This window comes from Aulostomus chinensis, chromosome 15 (assembly GCF_037954235.1).
Source record: "Aulostomus chinensis isolate RoL2024-O1b breed Wild chromosome 15, RoL_Achi_v1.0, whole genome shotgun sequence".
NCBI lineage: Eukaryota > Metazoa > Chordata > Actinopteri > Syngnathiformes > Aulostomidae > Aulostomus > Aulostomus chinensis.
The window spans coordinates 25,744,447-25,766,993 of NC_141334.1; the positions used below are offsets into that span (position 1 = coordinate 25,744,447).

At 44.6% G+C, this 22,547-nt stretch overlaps 1 protein-coding gene across 2 annotated transcripts in view; it reads right to left on the minus strand.

The window, feature by feature from the left end:
• Window positions 1-16,382: 16,382 nt before the first annotated feature.
• Window positions 16,383-22,547, minus strand: part of opcml (opioid binding protein/cell adhesion molecule-like) — a 400,369-nt gene continuing 394,204 nt past the window's right edge. For both annotated transcript variants that reach the window (XM_086179279.1, XM_086179277.1), the window contains 2 exons: window positions 20,593-20,744; window positions 16,383-19,942 (listed from right to left, as the gene is read on the minus strand). In XM_086179279.1, the coding sequence (XP_086035405.1) occupies window positions 19,842-19,942; window positions 20,593-20,744 (253 nt within the window). In that variant the 3' untranslated portion in view covers window positions 16,383-19,841. The remainder of the gene's footprint in view (window positions 19,943-20,592; window positions 20,745-22,547) is intronic.

Genomic DNA, 22,547 nt, shown 5'->3' on the forward strand with positions numbered 1-22,547 from the left:
CACTGAGATCTAAGAGGACCAGCACAGAGACCAGTCCCTCATCTGGTACCAGCCGGAGGCCGTTAGTAATGCTGGCTGGTGTGTTTCTGTAATAGGGTGAACCCTGAAACCTGACTGGAAATCCTCTTGTAAGCTTTTACTGTGAAGGAAGTCACAGAACTGTGAAGCAGCTACTTTCTCCAAAATTTTTAAGAAAAAAGGAAGATTTGATATTCGATCGATACTTAGCCAAAACTTTTGGACCTTGAGTGTTTTTTTGTTTGTCTTTGGTAAGATGTGTTATGACTGCTACTTTAAAGGACTCTGGAACATCATCAGATAACTTGTACAAATGGACAACATTTTAAAGAGAGGTGCTAACTCTGGGTAAAGTGTCTTTAGCCAGATAAGTCGAAATGGGGTCTAGTAGACAGGTGGATGGTTTAGAAGAGGAAATTGTCATATTAAGTTTGTGAAGGTCAATGGGCAAAAAGCAGTCCAGGTGACTGTCTGGGCCTACAGCTGTCTCTAATGATCCTGAGTTTAAAGATTATATATGATCATTCTGTCTCTTGCATATGTTGATGAAGTTGACAGAGTAGCAATTTCTTCTCAATCCATATGGACGACTGTTCACATGAAATGCAAAGCTCCTCTCCAGGGGGCTGCTGTTAATCCTCCTCTGGGACAGAGAGAGACACTCAACTGCGTCCAAACTAGGGATGAGCCGGATACTCGTTATCCAAGTATTCGGTACGGATATTACGGGTGTGACGAGACCGAGTAATAAATGGGTGAAAATGTGTCATTATCCTTGCTGGGGTGTCCTCATTGGGTGTCTGTGTCCCACAATGTTCTCTGATAGGATGCCAGCCTCTAAGTCACACAGAGTCCCCCCCCACACACACACACACACACACAGCTGAGCAGCTCCGCTCGTTGTGGCTGCCCCCATCATCACACAGAAGAGAGAAGTGTTCTGTTACACAGCTTCTCTGTGTCCAGATTCACTTCTCTCATTGCTGTTTGTTCACTGTTCAGGATTTATACCTCCATCAACCTGCTTCTGTTGGGAAAATAACTAATCATCAGAGAGCTGCAGGTCAGCTGACCCGGTGCTGAGACACGGCTGAATGAAGCTCGGCTTCTTACTACATTGGATGGCGCACTGGGTTGCAGATTTACAGGAAAGTAGGCCAGGTGCTTTTATTAAAAATCAGTGAGAACTGTATAATCCCCAGGACCGCGGTCACACTGTCAGTTCATTTAAACATTAACACACAAACCCACCATCACCTGGCCAGCAAATGAATAACACACCCCCGTGTACTTCTGCCTTATAGGCAGCGCTTCAAACCTGGGAAGATACTGAAGCCCAATGAGCTGACAGAACCATGCATACACATTGCAATTCAGTCAGTGCATACCCCTCACTCTCGTTGCCTGATATGAAATCTAATCACGAGTGGGGAGGAGGACAGAGAGATGCTACAGGAGTGGAGCTCTGGGAATACAACACTTCTGCACTGGGAGGAGTGTGAGCTTTTGCAAACACAGCGCAGATGTGTGAAAAATCACACCAAGAAACTTTGAAGGCAAAGTTTAAGATATTTATCAATTATATACTGTATGGACGATAAAAAAATGAACTACTTCTCTTCCATGGCTCCTTCTTGCCATCGCTCTTTGATAGCTACAAAGCCTTCAAGAAATTTCAGCCATGGTCTCCCCTGCCAGGACAACTGCTCCTCAGCAGATGCCCGCTCCAGAAACTGACCATTCCTGATATTCTTTCACACCAAACCCCGATGTCAGCATTTTTTTTGTCACCCTCCTTATAACGCACACACACACACACACACAAACACACACACACACGAACACACACACACACACACACACACAATCTCCCCTCTCCCATGGCACGCATGAAGCCTCTCCTATGCCTTTTTGGCACTTTCTCTCCTCCTGTTCTTTGTTCAAGCAGCTCCTTGGCAATACATTCACAGCTCTCTCTCCCCTGCCTCCTGTGTTGGATAAGCAGCCCATCCCCGCTGCCCACATGATGGCACCCAGCCTCCCATTTGGCCTCTTCACCGCCCCTTCTTTTCCCCCTCAGCTGCCCTTCTTAGGCATTGTCTTTTTTTTTCTTTTCCTCTGAATGAAGTCTGAAATGTTTGTGGCTAAAACTAATTGATTGGCTTTAAGACACCAGCTAATTTCTTGCTTTCATCTCAAAACCAAAGCAGGACCACACAATGTTGTCAAAGCAAATATTCACAGTTGGCTGGACATGCAGTTCTCTTGGTCCCATTAAATCTGTTGAGCAGGAGCAGACTGTTTCATCTCTTCATGCTGCCAATGGCTCGAAGTACAAATTGTACAGCATTTTTATAATAAACAAAAAACAAACAAACAAACAGCAATTAAGGCTAGCAAAAATACAGGCTGAGGTCCAGTAATATGTGCAAGACCAACACGATTTCTTCTGTAGGCCTCACAGGGAGACCGTTTCCCATAACTCCCACAATCTCTCCAGTTCCTGTAACAAGCAGGCACCTGAACACAAGCTCATGATGTCACAGCAACAACACCACAGCTGTCCATTGTTTGTTCTCTTTTCATCTCACCCTGCTGAGGGTCGAGATTGTGCCCAGGACAGGATGAGCTCACAACACTTTTAATAAAGCGATGTAATGCTGCACATCACCACTGTAATTGTGGCGCTGTCCTGTGATTAGTGTGGGAAATCACAGCATTGAAAACAAGCTGTGTTACGGCTGCGGCCGAATCGTGTGCATTTATGGTCTACATTTCTGTCTATGTTACATTTTCTGTTGTGAGTAAGACCTCTTCTTTTTCTGAGGATCTGTGCCAGGTGCCGCCTCCGTCGCCTCCTGACTGGTGGAATCTGACAGGTGGTGGCTGTTGCGGATTGGCTGCTGTGGGGATTTGGCCTTTTTAAAGCCTTTCCATCACTGTCACATCTGGAGGGTTGTTTGACAGCAGCTGCCTCCTCTGTGTGACGCCAAGCCAGCCTGTGCTTGCAAACTTGATTTGTTTCGTGTGTGTTTTTCACTCAAGAGTAGGGAGCTTTTGTTTAGTTTAGCCTTTGCAGCTACTGCTGACACCCAGCTGCTGAGCGCAGTGATCCCGGGTTTTGTTAACGCTCGCCTGTAAATGGTATCATAGCCCCAAGCAGTAGGGGTGGCCTGCCATTTCATTTTGGGCTGTTTTCACCTGCTTTTGGTCAGTTTAGGGAGTCAAGGTGAGTACCTGTAATTTTGTCCTTTTTCTTTCACATAGGGTTAGTTTGGGGAACAGATAGTTTGTTTTGTTCGTTATTTCGGCCTGGGTTCCCCCGACACAGAGCATTTTGTCATTTGCAACCGTGTGGTTGGCTCAATTTTTATAATCTGTGACCCGACCCCTAGACGGGTGCGTAACAAGATGTCAGACACAGAGCGTGCAGCGGAGGCACTGGCGCTGTTTCTCTCCCCTCCCTCATCTGCCTGCAGCTGAGTCTCTCTGTAAATACCTGGCCACAAAATCAATGGCACCTCTGCACTCACTTCATTTTAATTTTTTTCATGCCTCTCTTCTTTTCAGAGCATCTGATTTTTAATGGCTGCCGGGACAAGGGGATGGTTAATATTAAACTCCTCACATTTGACCATGATGTCAGAAAGTTATAAAGATAAAATAACAAGTTTCTATGTACTTTAATTTTCACAAATATGTATTTTTGGCTTTCGAGGCCCCTTGATCCAGAGCCCGGGACATGACCAGGTGTTCCACCACCTCCACTGAGTTCAACCTTTCATACTGAACTTTTGCTTCAAGGATCTGCCTAAAGATAATTAGCCAGTGATGTAGAGATGACATAGGGTTACCCTGGCATTAGCTGAGAGCCTGCAGGCTGACTGGCTGCTGACGGTGTCACAGCGGTGACCTGGGGACTGAGCACCATCAAGAGCAGCAGCAGTAACAGCAGTCATGGCTCAACACTTCTTCAAGACTTTTTTTTTTGGGAAGCTGATGTACAGCTAATCTTCACACAAATGCAACTAATTACAGTTAATTAGAGTCCAAACAAACCCAGCACCATATCAAACATATCACACTTTGAACTGGCCCTTAACTGTACTCTCTCTCTCTCTCACACACACACACACACACACACACACACACACACACACACACACAGGAGCTCAACTCTCCTGCTCTACAGTTCTCTTGTTAAACTGCATGTTTTCAGCCGCTGTGTTAATCGCTCGTACAACGTGATCATCAGTATCGTAAATCACATGTTGATCCTGTCCTTTTCTACACTTGAATGATAACTGGGGACCATGCAGGCTCCATTAATGCACATCAATTATTCAACATTTTCTCACACTTTGATCTGCACTTCTTCTCCCGCAAATAATCGGTTCTGGTTGAGGTTTCGGCCTAAATGCTTGGAAAGTTAAAGATATTAAAATGTCAGCAACGCTACATGTAAAGAACTTTATTGTCTGAAAGTATTTGGGCTGGTGGCCCTCATCAGGACGGTGTTTGCCCATGGAAGAATGAGACTTCATCCACTGGGATTTGATGCTCCCATGGCTGGAATGAAAATAGATTAGAAGTTGTCACTCATTGACAGTGGTTTTTTTGGAGACATTAATTAAAAATGAGCTGAAAATAATCTACTCGTTGTGTATAGAACTCTTCAGCATCTGTCAAAAAACACAGACACTCAGGGAACTGAGGACACAAACAGACGACACCGCTACGAACACACACACACACACACACACACACACACACACACATAGAGTAAACATATGGCTGCAGCTGTTAAAGCAGACTCTGACCCTGAGCCAAACTGAAACTGGAGTGGCCTCTGACAATATTTCTGAAGCCTTTGAGAGACATCCCAGACTTCGAATTGAGAACGTATAGAACGCCTTAAATATAAGTGCTCACAAAAGTCGTATGGTCTCACTTGATCAAGGTTGAAAGAAGGTGTGAGAAAGACTGGAAGAAGATCCTACATCAAGATGTGCCACACTGGTGCATGTTTCCAAGCCTGGAGGCTGAAGCAGCTGCCAAAGATGCATCTATACAGTAATGACCAGGGGATTGGATTTCAAGTTCAAAAGGATCTTGTGTAGATCGCTGACAGTGGATGCATCCACAGGGTTGAAACAGCAAATGTGCTGCTGATGAACACTCTGCAGGCTGTGGGTATACCCACCACTCCCCGGGGCTGAGCAGTCCTGATGCACAAAGCAAAGAGCCATAAATCAATGATGAATCAAAAGCTGAGAACAGTGTGACATTGTGGGTTGAGCAGACGGACGCTGAAGGAGATTCGGTCTATTTTTAAGTCATTATGCAAAGTCTGGAGTCACATTAACTCCATCATGTAGACTTCAAGGATGTATCTGTCCAGGTACAACAGCGACAGACACACTCAGCACACACACACATACATATAGTACACATACTTCTGTGTTATTTGTAGAAATCTTCAAACTTCATCCAAAATGAGATGAATAGAAACTTTAAATTGATTCGCAGAGTGGCTGGTTATGTTTGTGTAATTTTCAGAGGTATCTGGAGTAAAAAGATTAATCAAGTGGGCTGTTATCTTAAAAGGAACATAATGGCTGGATTTTATGTGTTGCTAATGTACTGCATATACCACAAAATGTTTGGAGGAAAGATAATTGCTGTGTGGATTATGTTCATTAAAAAAGTTTGTTTTCCATAAAGTATTAGTGATATGGCGGGCTTGGTAAGCATACAAAACCCAGAGATCCTGCATGTGTTTCGGTTTGGAGACAAGAACTTTTAGAGAGAAAATGCAGAACAATCAGGGATGATCACTTTTGTTGGTGTCTGTTCTTCCGAGTTCCACAAAAATCATTATCTTCTCCATACATTTCACAAATTGCCTTAAAAAAAGCAGATATGTTGAAGGCGAGGGTTGCATCTCTATAGCTGCAATATCTACAAGCTTCATTGCTGCTTCACAACCCTACAAGGGAACTTTCCTTATCCTGGTGATCAAAAGGCCACCAACTATCGAACTGGGCTTCAACTCTTCTGATCAGTGAGCCGCTTGCTGCTGAAACCCTGTCAGCCTCTGTGGAAGGGCTCGGCAATTAGTTTTTTCTCGGGGGCCACAAGAGAAACCAAGACCGTTGCTGGGGGCCATGTTATTTGGTCACACTGAACTTCAGTTTAACACCTACAGCTGAGCACTGGCTTGCTGGTGACGGAGGAGTTATCATGATGCAGCCGGACCAGCTCTGGTCTACTCTTGTCATGACACCTTATATGTGCTTGTGTGTTGGAAGGAACCTACACAACATTGTTTAGTTTGCTATTGTTCTTGAACAATTTGAAATTTTAAACACATGGCCACACTCCCCTGCCTGTGTAGAGGGAGAATAAGCAGAAGGCATTTTCTTAGGTGGTGAGGATCTAGTATTAATAAATTGAATTTAATACCACGGTAATGTGTACATAAAGTTGCATTTAAAGAAATTCCCTGTTGTCTGATGTAATACACACGTTTTTAGCACTGCACTGCATCTCTTCAGGCTGTGTTTAATTGCATTTTAAAGTAAATGGGTTCCTACGACTCCCAGGGGAACACCGGGAAGAGAAGAATCTTGTACAATCAGATACATCAGGGGGTTTTATGTCTCCATGACAATACACATTTATATACATATTATCTTTTAAAGCAGGATTATGTGTTTTTACGGATTGACATTCTGCGGCTACGCATCCTCATACCAGACAGCAACAACATCTGATTTCTTTTGAAGCCACATTGGTTCAGCAAAACAAGTGAAACATGTCACGAGGGAATCTGCTGGACGGAATCCTTCTGTGGGCACAGGGCTCCAGGACGGCCTGCATGACTACCTACAGTATGTCCTGTTGATGAGTGGAGCAGAATGGCACAAACAAGAGCTGGTGAAGGTGCTGGCAGGGGTGAGAGTACCGACATGGAGGGGACCCTGTGGTCTGAGGGGACCTTAGCAGCTGTGCAGGCCTCTGATCCATCCTCCTCCCTCCAGTTCCATCCATGCACCCCCACACACCATCAATATCACACTAACTTCATATACTGCAGCCAGAGAACACATGATCATATTCCAGTTGTCTTCATAAATAAAGTAATATGTTCACAGAGTCAGCTTTAACATGAAAACATAGATTCATCTCATTTGAAAGCTTCCCTGTCAAACAGAATAATGAATAGAGAAAAATACATTCATTTCATTTGACAGGGTAATTTCATGATTCCAGAATGAAATGCTGGCTGATTTATGCACACTGTTTTAATTTGATGAATTATTAGAATAAAAGCTTTATTCATGCAGGAAGTCAAGATGCCATGCTGATCTTTTTTTAAGGTGGTCATTGGAGAAGTTCTGTATAATATCAGATGTTTGAACGTGTTTGGTTGCGAGACACAGAAGAGGGCAGGGTAAAAATAATGTGGTGCAAAATACACATTTCCTTGTATGCAGAAACACTAAAAAAACAATGGAGAGGCTGCCATGTTGCTTTACTGCTCCAAAGTAGATACACAAACAAGTGCAACAGAAGTGAAATACCTTGATGAGCAGAAGATTCTCACTGGCAACACCACAGAAGTCATCAGAGAAGGAGATTTTAATCATGTGGCTGAGCAGTTTGCACAAAAGAAGGAGGAAGACCTGTTAGGTAACGTGTTGGGGGACCCAAACGTGGACAGACAATGGAAGGTGTCACACAGGGTTTATTAGACAAACGGCTATAACAAAAAGCGCTCACGAAGAGGATAAAAAAAAACAACAAAAAAACGGCCAGTCAGGACCATGTTCCTGTCGGATGGAGGAAGCCCAGTTCCGAAGTCCAAGGCAATGTGGGACCAGGGGCACCGTGGAATGGACAGCGGTTGCAGGAGCCCAGCAGGGGTCTGATTGGAGGACTTCCCCCGGACACACACAGGGCAGGTGGCGATGAACGCCCTGGTGTCCCGGGTCATGGACGGCCACCAGAACCGCTGGCGGAGGAGATGAAGCGTGCGGGCCAGCCCTGGGTGGCACGCTAATTGAGAGGAGTGGCCCCACTGTAGGACATCAGAGCGTGCAGTCTCAGGAACGAACAGGGTATTAGGTGGAGCTCCAACAGGATTGACTGCTGTCTGAAGGGCCTCCCGCACCCACTCCTCCACCCGCCAGATGACTGCTCCGACAACGCAGGGAGGTGGGAGAATCGGCTCAGGGTCCTGGCAGGCTGGGTCGGCCGAGAACTGACGTGAGTGAGTGCGTCAGGCTTAATGTTCTTGGACCCCGGCTGGTAGGTGATGGTGAATGTGAATCTGCCCAGGAAAAGAGCCCACCTCGCCTGCCGGGAGTTCAGTCTCTTAGCTCCGCGGAGGTAAGCCAAATTCTTGTGGTCGGTCCAAATGATGAATGGCTCGGTGGCCCCCTCCAGCAAGTGACGCCATTCCTGGAGTGCCATTACCAAGGCCAGGAGATCTCGGTTACCCATGTCGTAGTTGCATTCTGCCTTGGTGAGTTGCCGGCTGAAGAAGGCGCAAAGGTGCAGCTTCCCTTCCTCAGTGCTCCGCTGTGACAAGACGGCCCCCACCCCCGTGTCAGAGGCGTCCACTTCCACCACGAACTGCCGGACGGGATCTGGGTGACAGAGGACAGGTGCAGTGGTGAACAGTACCTTGAGGAGTTTGAAAGTGGCGTCCACTTCTCCAGTCCAGGTGAAGGGACGGAGCGTGGACGTGAGCCCAGTCAGCGGCGCCACCACCTTGCTGTAATCCCAAATGAAGCGCTGGTAGAAGTTAGCAAACCCCAGGAACTGCTGGAGCTGCTTTCTGGAGGTCGGGGTCGGCCACTTGGCCACTGCCTGAACCTTGGCAGGGTCAGGCGGAAGCTGGCCCTGCTGGACGATGAACCCCAGGAATGCCACAGAGGTCACGTGGAACTCGCATTTCTCAACTTTCACAAACAGTCTGTTCTCAAGCAACCGTCTCAGAACCAGCCTGACATGCTGAATGTGTTCCTCCTCATTTTCGGAGAAGATCAGGATATCATCCAGATAGATGAAGAGGAACTTGTCCCGGAGTACATCATTAACTAATGCTTGAAACACAGCCGGAGCGTTAGTGAGACCGAATGGCATCACCCTATTCTCAAAGTGTCCAATAGGAGTTCTGAAAGCAGTCTTCCTTTCATCTCCACTGCAGATCCGGACTGGATGATAGCGTTCCGGAGGTCAAGCTTGGTGAAGACCCGTGCCCTCTGGAGCGAAGTGAACGCTGCATCAAGCAGCAGTAGTGGGTACTTATTCCGGATGGTGATTTCGTTTAGCCCGCGGTAGTCTATGCACGGGCGGAGGTTCCCATCCCTCTTAGTGACAAAGAAAAACCGAGCCCCCACCAGGGAAGACGACGGAACGATCAACCTTGAGGCTAGTGACTCAATCATATAACTCTCCATAGCCTCATGCTCCGGCCTGGAGAGGTTATAGAGACGGCTAGAAGGGAGTGGGGCGCCCGGTCGCAGATCAATAGCGCAATCACAGGGTCAGTGCGGGGGAAGAGAGAGCCTGCTGCTTGGAGAACACCTCCCCAATGTCGTGGTAGACCTGTGGAACAGCAGATAGGTCCACTGTCCGGGAAGCGGGGGTAAGGTCCAGAGGCGCAGGGGGACAGGCGGAACGCAGGCAATGTGAATGGCATGCCACGCTCCATGCAGTGAGTGTGCCCGAGGACCAGTCTATTTGTGGGTTGTGAGTAGCCAGCCAGGGAGAACCGAGGACAGCCGGGGACGTAGAGGAAGGAATCAGAGTCAGTTGGATCAGTTGGTTACCTGAGACAAGGAGCGTGAGCGAAGCGGTACAGTGTGTGGCTTGAGCGAGCACACGCCTGTCTAGCCAGGTTTTCATCAATAAATGAGTCATCTGCACCCGGGTCAACCATGAACGGCACCTGAAGTGAGTCATTTCCCCACAGTAGCGTCCCCTGCAGGACAAGCCGCAACGGTGTGGCGCAGGCTGACACTACGCCCACTCATCGGTCGATCTGCGATTCCGTGGCGAGGAGCCCATGCAGCTGGGGGGGGCTTGACTCTCCTCATCCGAGCGCCGTAGACGCTTTGCCTCTGACTCCTGCCTCTATTGCGGCCAGACTGGCCATTTCGTCGCCTCCTGTCCGTCTCGGCCAAAAGACCAAGCTCGCCAGCATGCCTACTCTTGCTGGCGAGCTTGGTCTTTTGGCCGAGACGGGCTCGGATGAAGAGAGTCGAGCCCCCCCCCAGCTGCATGGGCTCCTCGCCACGGAAGCGCAGATCGACCAATGAGTGGGCCGACTGCTCCCCAGGCATAGGGGAGTGAGGTCGCATCGGGGAACGTGGAGGAACGGGGTGGGGGGGCCTGCTCCCGCCGTCGCTCTTGTTGGTAGTTGTCGAGTTTGATGGCACGGTCTACCACCTCCGCCAAATCTCTGGGGCGTGATCCTGAAACAAGCACATCGCGTACCGAGTCGTTCAGTCCCCGTCGGAATGCACACAACAAGGCTGTCTCATTCCAGCCACTCTTCCAGCCAAGGTCTCAAACTCAACAGTGCACTCAGCCACCGACAGCACACCCTGTCTGAGTGTAAATAATCTATCCCCGGCGCAGCCCGCGTGACTCGGGCGGTCAAAGATCCGCTCGAAGCATTGAAGGAACTCCTCCAGTGAAAGGGAATTGAGGCGAGTGCCAGCGCTAGCTTGTGCCCAGGCCAGGGCCCGTCCCTGCAGCAACCCGATGATGTAATTTATCTTAGTGCCAACTGAGGAAAACAAGTGCCCACGCTGATCAAAAACCAAACAGCACTGCAAAATAAAGCCCCTACACTTATTCAAGTTACCGTCGTAGGGTTCCGGATCAGAGGCATAGGATCTCGTGGAAGTCGCGGAAGTAGCTGCTTCCCTGTCGCCGCCATTAACGGCCGCACCGGGGCTGGTGATGTGGCACAGATGCCGCACCAGCGTGTCAGCAGCACTCGTAAGTACAGCAAGGTTCTGGTGGGCGATCTGGATCGTCTGCTCGTGTCTACTAATTGCCGCACCCTGGTTTGACAGAGCTCGCTGTGTGTCCGCTGGGTCTATACTGGTCAGATTGTTCTGTTAGGTAACATGTTGGGGGACCCAAACACGGACAGACAATGGAAGGTGTCACACAGGGTTTATTAGACTTACGGGTATAACAAAAGCACTCACGAAGAGGATAAAAAAAACAACAAAAAACTCTCCACTGGGAGGAACCAAGACAGACGATAAGGCTGGAAACTCCACGGCTGGCTGGCGAACTGAAGGCGCATCGACAGGTGACGGAACGGGAAACCTCGGGGGGAAAAACAGAAACAAAGGTTAGTCAATAATGAACCGTCTTGACAAAGTCCAAAAAAACAAACAAACAAAATACCACTATTCGAGAAATGACGAGCAAGTAAAGATCCAAAACCGGGCAGGAAGGTCAACAATCTGACAGCCAGGGGAGGTAAGATGCCATCCTCATAAAGGTTGTTGATAGTGATGTGGAGCAGGTGTGACAGTGGTGATGAGTTGCAGGTGTGGAGGCACAGGCTAGCATCCCCTGAGGTTGGCGCCATCTAGGGGAAAGAGCAGATACTACACCAGCAAGGTGTGCAGATCTAACAAGACCACGCTGAGCACCAGCCTTCCTCTCACACTATAACACATTTGTGAAAACTAAAGCTGAAAAGTTTGAGCTGATGAAAAAACTCACTTGAGAAAGGTCCATTATTTTGCATCAAGCTTTCTGTAGAAAATGTCTTTTTCATCATCTCAATACACACACACATACATATACATCCACACACACGTATATATATATGTGTGTGTATATATATGTATGTGTATATATATATATATATATATATATATATATATATATATATATATATATATATATATACACTGAAGTCCCACCGAACAAGGACAGTGTTACTGTGGAAAACACTGTCATCAAACCTCATGAGGATTATTTACGAGAATAAAGGCTGTTCCCAAAGACACCGGGCAGGTTATCCATAAAAGAAAGAATGACTGCTGTTCCCTCTTCCCTGCTGACTTTGGTCTGAGCAAGACACAAAAAACAGACTTTGATTTCCTCTTCAGGGAGGCAATAGAGTTAAATGTTGTAATTGGAACAATGTTGGTGTTCATCATGCTGGGAAATCACTGCATGTTGGCACTTCAGGCTCATCACGTTGTCATGAAGTTTAAAAAGCTTCAAAGAGAACTAACCCTTCACTTGGATTGACTTAATGTAATATGGCTTCATGTATATGTATCTATCTATCTATCTATCTATCTATCTATCTATATATATATATATATGATGACATATACATCATAGGTACAGACCAAAAGAAAGACAACAAATTGAAATAATAACCACTCTTGCTGACAGCTTAATATGATTCCATTATTGAAATTTAAAGATTAGAGTCTTTAATAGTAACTTTCCACAACAGAGCTGCAGAAAAAAACAACAAAGAAACACCGAGTCTAACTTGCAGGAGTCTTACATTCCTTTACGTTGTTGCAACATGATAAGACTCATCGTAGGAGTTCTTTAGTCCTGCTTGTCTCACCTAGCAACAGGGAGACCAAGGACATATTAATCCGCTACAAGAAGAAATCTTGTTTCGCTCTCACTAATTTCAAACTCAATAAATGATGGTATATTGGGGAGGGGATGTTAGAGCACATCAGTATGTTTTCAGTAGCTGGTATCAAGAACACATAAAACTGTCTTGTCTCATGTTCTGTCCTTTATTTTGACATCACATTCTCATCCTGAGCTTCCTGTTTTATTTTGGTGTCTAACTCTCCTCTCGTTTCAGATCACGTCACTTCCTCCGCTGTCTCCTGATGTGTCACACATGTCTCCTATCATCTCCTTACCTCCTGTGTCTTTTCCCTTGTCTCTTTGCCAGGTGGTTTTAGCCTTGTCGCTTAATCCCTGTTGATAGTTGCTGGTGATCTGGGCTTGGGACAGTATTTTTGGGACTCTGCTTTTGCCCAGCCCCTATAACTAGTAAGCTTTACTGATTGACTCCTGTGTACCAACCTTGTTCCGTATTAAAGACCTGATAGTTTGGAAACTCCTTGTCTCTGAGTCGTGCAGTTGGGTCTTATCCTTGTGTGGTTTGGACCCCCGACAAAAACATAAGAATATGTCTGACTTGAACTTTGCCAGTGTTTTCTCAATATCTATATTTTTTGCTCCCAAATTAATGTTACATTGTTGTTTGGCTCCCGTGTCAATTGTCCTTGGAGATTTACAGATTTCACGTAAATCGCTTCTTGTCAAAATCTCTAACCATTTCGTCACTGGAAGGTTGATATGCAAGTATTCAGTCACTTGATGAACTGCTCAGGCTACTTCAGAGTACTGTAAAGAGTCATGTGGAGATGTTTCCTCCATGTCTGGGCTGAATTCTCCTCACCACTGATTCAGGATCTGCTGTGGCAGAGTTAAAACCCCAAGCAAAATTTTACATTTCATTTCGACTCGTGACATTTTCAGTCAGTCACCGTCCGTGGTGGTGGTGGTGGCCATGCTGAACACGAAGTAGCTCTGTGCTCTTAAGTCTCCGCGTCATTTTGGTTGATGATATGCTGAGCTGTAACTACTTTTGGAGAAGAAATGTTGGTCTCAAAGAAGAAATGTGACAGATGCAATTGCCACATTTGTCAAGTGAATGTCAAGTGAAGCTTCATGATTTTACTGAGTAGTGCTGCCTCTGGAGAGAGCGGGGGGGAGGGCAGAGCTCAGCCTTTCCTCTTTCGAGAATAACAGTGCAGACTCTTCATACCAGGTCCGCTCTCTAGAGCATGTGAACCACACACCTGTCAGCAGGTTCAGTTTCACAAGAGATTTGACAGTAATGCTGCAGTAAATGCGATCATGAGTGTATCAGTATCTGTGAAATCAGCTGTTGGAAAAACTGTCTCAATACAAACACCAGGGGAGGTCCTTAATGGAGGCGGTCCCTGAAGGAGGCAGTCCTAACCGGAGTTTATCCTTGATGGAGGCGGCTCATGAAGGAGGCGGTCCTTACTGTAGGTGGTCCTTTCCAGTGGCAGTTCTTGATGGAGGCAGTCCTTACCTGAGGCGATCCTTCATGGACGGAGGCGGTCCTTAATGGAGGCGGTCCTTGAAGGAGGCTGTCCTAAGTGGAGTTAATCCCAGATGGAGGCGGCTCATGAAAGAGGCAGTCCTTACTGTAGGTGGTCCTTTCCAGAGGCAGTTCTTGATGGAGGCAGTCCTTACCTGGGGTGGTCCTTCATGGATGGAGGCCGTCATCATGAAAGCGCAGGAACAGACAGATTTCCTCAGAGAGATATTAACATTAGATATTATTTTGAAAGGATTCCTAAAAATAACTCACAATAAATGCACGTTATTTTAATACTGAATTTGTCATCGTAATTCAAAAGCAGGTGCACACAACTATCGGTACAAATCAGATTTAACTTAATAAAGTCAGTAAAATCACATTTCACATTTGTTTTATCTCTTTATAAAAGCTTCCCTCCATATTTTTTAAGCTTCTTGTTGAGGTTAAAGGTCACTGCAGTCTGGTGCTGGCAGCATGCTGCTGGTCAAACTTTTGATTGAACTTCCTGTATATTTCCATCCTCGAGACCAACAGCTGAACTTCTGCTCACTACTACTACTACAATTACTACCACTTCTACTACTGCTTCCACTACCACCACTACTTAAGTGTAAGCAGTTATTTTAAGAGATGAAACCCAGGGGTTATCTTCTGTGCTAGTCAGGGCTCATCAGGTTGAGTAGACTTCCTATAAATCATGCAAAAGTGAATTTTTCTAAATTGTGTTGTTGGTAACAGTAGTTGGTGTTGATGTGTGACTTGAATGAAGAAAATAGTTTGTAGTTCTACAGTTGCTAGCAGACTCTGAACATTCCTTTGTCACTCCTCTCTCAGAAAAGTACTTTTAACTGGAAAGAGCTTCCCAATCCTGGAAGTTTGTATCTGTAAATACTAGAACTGGACCATGTGAGTCCATCACAATACTCAGGTGCTGATTCCACATTAAGGTTGACTGAAATGTGTTTACTTTCTCAACACTTCATCAGAGTCTGTGTATCATATTCATTCATTGTGCAAGGGAAGAAAAGTAGATCAGCACAGGTGAACACTTGTGAACCGTCCATCCGTGTGAAGAGTGTTCCTACGACAGACTTGGGTGATGATCTTCCTGAGACATTCAGCACAACCAGGCTAATCTGAGCCTATTTCACTCCTAACAGAACAGAACCATGATGATGTTCCAGGATGTGACTGCACATCTGCGCGGTTCCAGAATTTATAGAAGATTTATAACAGAGGCTTAGGGAAGTGACATCAGCAGCGAGCATCTAAATGCTGCTGTGAACAACCACGTGTAACTCAGTCAACCTTAATATGAAACCTCTGCCTGGGACCTTCTTGGTTGTTGTTCTTTCATTCCTGATGGAAACTTCTGGATCTCTGTTGAGTTTGAGAAGCTCAATTCAGGGCGAACACACCTCACGTGGTGGAAGCACACCGGTGAGGATAGATCACACAAGTGCATCCGGCATCTGCTGGATAAAGAGTTAGCCGCCCCGTTGTCAGAGCTAATGCATAAATAATGAATTCAACTTCAATTCAGGAAGAAGTGTGACGATTGAAATGTTGTCCCAAAAAAAGTATTGCAATATTTAAGAGTATCAACGTCCTTCCCTACCCTGTTGAATGCCGTTCCAGCCTCACTACATTTTGCTTCCGCCGCTACTCGCCTGGCTGTGGTTGTTCTGACCACATTTCTGTGGTTACTGACTGCAGTGTCCATCAACACCGTCACCTGTGAGTCAGGCTAAAGGCTGATGTGTACAGTCTTGGAAGATTGTGTGTAGTGTGGCACGATGATGACACTCATCTTCAACTGTGGGTGCTGCATGCTTCTTATTCTAGGCTGCTTTCATTAATCTTGTCGCTGTAGAGAAAATCTTTTGCGGTTTCCTCTTTATGTTTTGCATTCTGCAACCGGCTCATCCCCTCCGCCCTCCGCATCGCTCATGTCGGCCTCCGCAGTTGCTAAGTGCTTGGTTCATTGGAGAGGTAGAGAGCACAATGGGCCTCACTTAAGTTTGAATTGAAGATCTTCTCAGCTCTGGAGAGTTGGTCCGTTCTAGCTGGCTTCATCAATGACACATTTTCATATCACATACTTGAGTGATTAATTGTTCATTCCAGTTACGAGCTTCAGTGTGAGGAGTGTGTTAGAGGTTGTGATAGAATAAATGACTGGCAACTTGAATTCACATTTAACCAGTTTATGGACAGATTTGAAATCTCTCAATCAAAAGATACGATGACAATATACCACAATAGTGACTACTGTATGCTGAACCCCCGTAAGATCAGAAACCATATTAAACAATGTAGCTGTCAGTTGCATCATATATTGTAAACTCAATTCTTATAGAGGAAAAAAGTAAATGACAATTGAATTTAGAATGTCCAGTGAATAAGGCAGTAAGGAAAACTGAAAACCTGAAACCAATAAAATACGAAAAATAAATTAAACAAAAAATCTTTACACCTTATTATTCACTGTATGCAAAAATACACCTTAAGTAAATTCCAGTACCAGCTCTCTTTTAATAAGGATTTGAAACCACGTCATTGAGCTTACTGACATCAATATTTTTCATGTTCAACTGTAAGGGATTAAAAGGGTTACAACCCGTAACTTTAGTTTTGCAGGTCTCTCAATCTAAACTCACTGTATTTTTCTGCAAACCTCAAAGTGACTGCACATCCTGTGACAGTTGACTACTTTATCATCATTACAAGCACAGAACTTAACATGTGAGCACAAGAAAAGCATTCCCATGTACATCGATCTCATTCCCTTACTCAAAGCTATGCACAGGAGTGAACTGGACAACATCAGAACACCACGTTACCACTCAGCCGTGCTGTGAGTTTGGACTCCTCACAGGATGGTTTGTCTGAGGAAAACTGTTGCTTGAAAATGCATCCAGTCAGACCACGACAATGGTCCCTGCGGTCCAGAGAACACACACTGATGTTTAACTGGGGGCAAACTGGCTTAAAAGCGCACATTCATAACACCTGAAAACACATCACAGCAGCTACGTGGTACATTCACCAGAGATTGTTTGACTGTCTGTGGCATGAATGAAGACCGTTTTATAGCTGAGGAATAGAGCACTTGGCTCCCGCGTGAATGAAGGGCGGATGTGTGAAACTAGCATGTTCGTTAATGTGTGCAGAAGCCAAGTGACTGTGCACTTTTAGAACCATCACTACAGCGAAACAAGGGATTACCTGGAGAGTAGGGAACACGTCCTGTGTGTTCTCAGTAAATAAATGGAAACCTGTAAAAAACGCTGGCCATTAAGGGTCCTTTAATACCTCCATTTATATACAGTAGGTTTTACTTATACAGTACATAGTGCGTACTTGTTAGTGTCTGTATGCATTTTAGTAGATATGTTTAACAAGACCATTGTACTGAATGTAATATATTATACTAGATTAACATAATCAAATAGTTGCTTTCCAATTCCAGATTGTAAGAAAAATTAACAAATATATTGAGATAACTTGACTATCATGATGGCTGCATGAGGAGCTTTAAGACTGTTTCGTTACTGCGTTTGAACTCTTCTTGATAACCAGCAGACAAATTCATACGAGCTGTAACTTAAAACAACACCAACATTTCTTCAACATTTCTATTAGTACTTGTTGAAATTGTAGTTTTAACAATTACATTTTACCTCCCCAATTCACAGCAGCAATTAACAGAGCAAGTGACACTTTACAATAAGGGTACACTATTTACATCAGTTAATTTAGTAATATGCATCAACAGTTGAGTTGTTGCTAGTAATCATTTACTAATGCTGTTCATGTTAAATGGTGTCATCCGGAGCCTTGTATTTAAGGTGCTGTAATGTTAGTTAATAAGCATTAACTAACAATTAATACAGTAATTCACTAACTGAGAAGAAGAGTGTCTCATTAACATTGATTAAGTGTTTACACATTCGTTGAGGTCAAAGAATATAAATAGATTAGTTATAACAAAGAAATGCTTCTTCAGCCTCCTCATGTATCTCTGAAGGGCTACATAGAGGATGCAGTTTCAGCTTGACTGAAAGTGTAACAAAGAGCATTAATAAATGACAAGTACGCAACATACACAGTAATTTATTAGTTAGCAATAAGTTAAAGAGATAGTTCAGATTTGTTGAAGTGGGGTTGTGTAAGGTAACCATCCAAAGACCGGATCTTCCCTTCAGCAGATGTGGGTTAGCCTGGCTTGGGAACGGGGTTACAATGCATCAAATCTACCAAACAAATGAAATACTTTTATGTACACGACATTTATAACATTTTGGTGCGTTACTTCGGCTGTGCACTGCACTGTACTAGTTCACCGAAGCACCTTCTGGCTCAAACAGCTGGTCTGAAGTGACGAGTGATAATCCAGTGCTGGACATAGCAAAAGAAGTAAGGTCTACAGTTAAAAACTTTAGAGGCAAAAGAAAGAAAAGTAATTAGAAGGGCTGTCTGTTGTCTAGAATAAAGTCGTTAAAAAAATCAAAACGTGCGTGTGCAGTGAACGGATATTGCATTGTTTTTTTTTTTCTGCACACGTAGAGCATTAGCAGCCCGTACAACTCCACTTCCATACCTCTGAACTCTCCCTTTAAGGAACAAGCAAGTGTCTACATGAGACCGTGGTTGTGTCCACTCACCTCAACCGGAACCCTCCATAGGTCATCATCATCATCATCATCATCATCATCTTAATATTGGAATAAAAGCTTTCTCTGAGCGTATCAGTTGAGAACTCAAGGACTTGTAGCTTATCAACCATCTACTAAAGTTAATAAGTGCCACAGTTATCGTAAACCCTTAATAATGGGCAGATGCACTAGTATTGTTAAGTGTTACTCTCCAGCACCACGTTGCTAATCAGTTTACCCCGTAACCATCAGGACAGGTGAAGATTAACTGATCAATGTTATCACTGCATTTTCAGTATGAATATGCCATGAAGCTGCTATGACACTGATTGGGTGTTTGCCACTCAAGTGATGTGTATGCATTTTGAAAAAAGACAGTCCATTAATTGTCTGTACACATTTGTAAATCTACACACACTAAGATGGAAATAAAAATTTGGATGCATTAGGACTTTGCCTGAGAAATCATGGCGTTCTACTCTAGTATTCTCGCATTTATCTTGAAGGATCTGTTGTTCTGTTTTGCATACAACTGTAAAAATACAGTAAAATTCAACAATCACATTTCCTTTTTTCCTGTTTTATCATTTACTTAAAAAAGCTTAATGGTATTGTACAGATATTGAACAGGACATTACACAATAATAATAATCTGAATGTGCACTTCAATATTGGGCAATAAACAGTCGACTATCAACAGTTACATTTATTTTTTCTTTTTCCCTTTTCACATATAAAAAGGTTGTGGGATACACAAACTCCGTACTTCTACCAGCATCAAATTAGTGCATGTTTCATTTTTTTCCCTTTGTTGGATTGATGCCTCTCACTCCTGGCAAGCCAACAGAGAACAGACTCCAATGCAAAACCAGAAAGAAACAGAAAGAAAACTAAGAATGAACCACTGGCACTCTTGGATTTCCATTCTTTTTATAGGACTAATAGTCTGTTCTTGCTGTTCAATGCTGAGAGAAGCTTGAAGGTTGTCACATTTCGCATCAGAACTTCAGCAGGTAGAGTAGGGTTACCGTCAGCAGGGGGTATACGGAGCAACGGGGCAACTGAGCTGCCCCATTGACATCGTGCATCGCACCAGGACCTGGAGGAGATTAACACATGACCATTTAGAGGATATGGTTCAAATTAACGCTTGAATCAGGGCTCTGCTTTAAAAAGGAATTGCAGTTAGCTGCATTTCACTTGTTCATGTTGCAGAAAAACTGAGCAGCTTTTACATGGCTAGTAGCACAGCAGCTTGTGAGAGGAAGAAATGAAAAGGCTATGTGGTGATAAAAGGCAGTGGCTGAACTTCAGGTCAGTAATGATTTCACTGTGGTGAAGAGTGTGGCTGCAACCATGCTATGGAGTACACACTGAAAATAATTACTGTTATAATAGCTGTAAACGAGGGCTGGGCAAAGTGGTCAGAATGTTCCATCACGGTGTATGAGACTTTATGTCACAGTAATAATGCAGGAATTCTTCTGTAAATTCAATTAAAACAAGCTCTTACTTTAGCACCTTGGAGTGTTTCTTTTTAATTTCCATCCATTAAGAATAACTGCAGAACAAGTTCAAGTATTTCCAGCTGAGCTCTCCTGTGTCTCCCAAACCATGTTCCAGTACAAGACCTCACAAGGACTTCAAGATCGCGCGGGAATCCAGCCACAAGCACAGCTCCAAAACAGCACTGTCATATCGTTCAACCCAACTTTAGGCACATTGGTAGAGATGAAAACCTCAACTCACCGTAAAGGATTATGCTGGCATTGGTGATTCCCATGGTGTTCATGGCAACACATGTATAGTTCCCGTAGTCTTCTTCCGAGACGTTGAAGAAAACCAGCATCGACTGTTTCCCTTGAGTCTCTATCTTTACCCCATTAATTCCATTGAGGAGCCTGGAAGACAGACAGGTGTGTGTTGCTGACTGTGTTCTTTTCTTGAATGCTGTGAGAGGTGAAGCCTTTCATCAAGCCAGCAAAGGCTACAAAACATTAGACATACCAGGAATATCAGTCAGGAATTCAGCCATTTTTGTTATTCTCACTAAAATCTCCAAGCGCACATTTTGCCTAATTGAATTATGAGCTGGAGAACTCCAGCCAGATAATGTCACATTTGTGTTGCTCACTGTTGTTCCTAGTCGTCTGCCACTTGTTGACTGCAACAGAGAACCTGCAATAGTACCCAACAGCCGACTTTCAGTGATGTCATAGAGGATCTAGGAGCCAGTGAGAGTGAATGAAACACACCAACGAATGTTGCATTGTCAGACAACGTGATTCTTTTCAACCACTCCCTGGTGGGAGCGACGAGCAGCTGCCAGAGCCCTTCTTAAAACTGAAGTTTTGCCTCAAATTTCACTGCCTCCCTAAAGACATCAGACATCAACAACCGGGTAAGAGAAGACCCAGACCCTGAAGTTGTTTTGCTGTTATTCATCAACTTCATGAATGTAAGAGCTGGACAGTCCCTTAATAAGGAGAAATCATGTCTCTATGGGCATAATTTTCTTCTGCAAGACACATGTCGAACTTGGGAATCTGAGAGGGCCACAGTGTGGATTTTGTTGTTTGACTTTGTGTCTTGCTCTTCTCGCAAGTGACGCAGTACCAACCAAACTGTGCAGCCATAATGCCAAACGCTGGTGAGGCATTAGTGGCAGAAGTGGACTTGGAACATTAAATTGGATTATTTTTTTGAACGTATTTTGTTTGTTTAACCTGGAAACACATCAGATAATATTCCTACAGGATTCTATACAGGATTCCCATTTGCACATGGTCTGCACTAGACTTGGCCAGTTAACTTTGCTTGAAAGGGACTATGTAAACAATCTATGGCAGCGAGCAGTTGGCGCGATGTATACGCCATGAGTTCAGGGGGTGTTCAGCCTCATTTTGGTATTTAGAGGACACGTATTTAAAGTTCAAACTGCAGCACAGAGATGCCGTCCGTCGACAGTATAATTCATGGGTGTGTTTTGGGCTTGACATCACTCAAATCTGTGCTTGGTCATTCCCCTTAAAGTGCGCCAAGACTTGCCATGTTGCTCGTAATAGCAATAGCAAATGGCCATGGTCGTACCAGACCAGCCTCATTCACATACCTAAGTACCTGCTGGCGCAGGGGGAGGGCATGTTTGTTAGTTAGTTAAAATGCTAGGAGTGAAAACTGGTTTAAAACTAGCAATGACACTTAACCTTGACTGAACGCCAGCTTGTGCCATGTTTCACATAGAGCCCAAAGTGTCTACGGGATACAGACTCATGCCAGTGTCAGTCCAAATATATCAAACGTGGTTTTGTTTTCCTTTATTCAAGTGGATGCAGTTGCATAGTGTGTACTCATGTTCAGCTGTGACCACGATCAACAGCCAGTGGAAACACATGCGGTGGAAGATCAGGTGGCTTTAGCATGTGGTGCTAGTATCTCTGCTACCTCGCCAAGGCTGCACAGCCTATAGTCCCTGTCCTAGCCTCAGCTCCAGTACTTAACGTTACCAAAAGGTGAGATAGACCAGCGTCTGTGGCTGCAAACTCGCTGGACCCCGGGGCACTGGCTGAAGAGGAGAGGTACTATAGGTGAATTAATGGCTCAGTCTTTTTAAATCTGATACAAAAATATGGTATGACATATTTAATGACTATAAAATACTTGGCGTTGTGAAGTTGCTCTCCTCAAAATCAATAGTGACAATA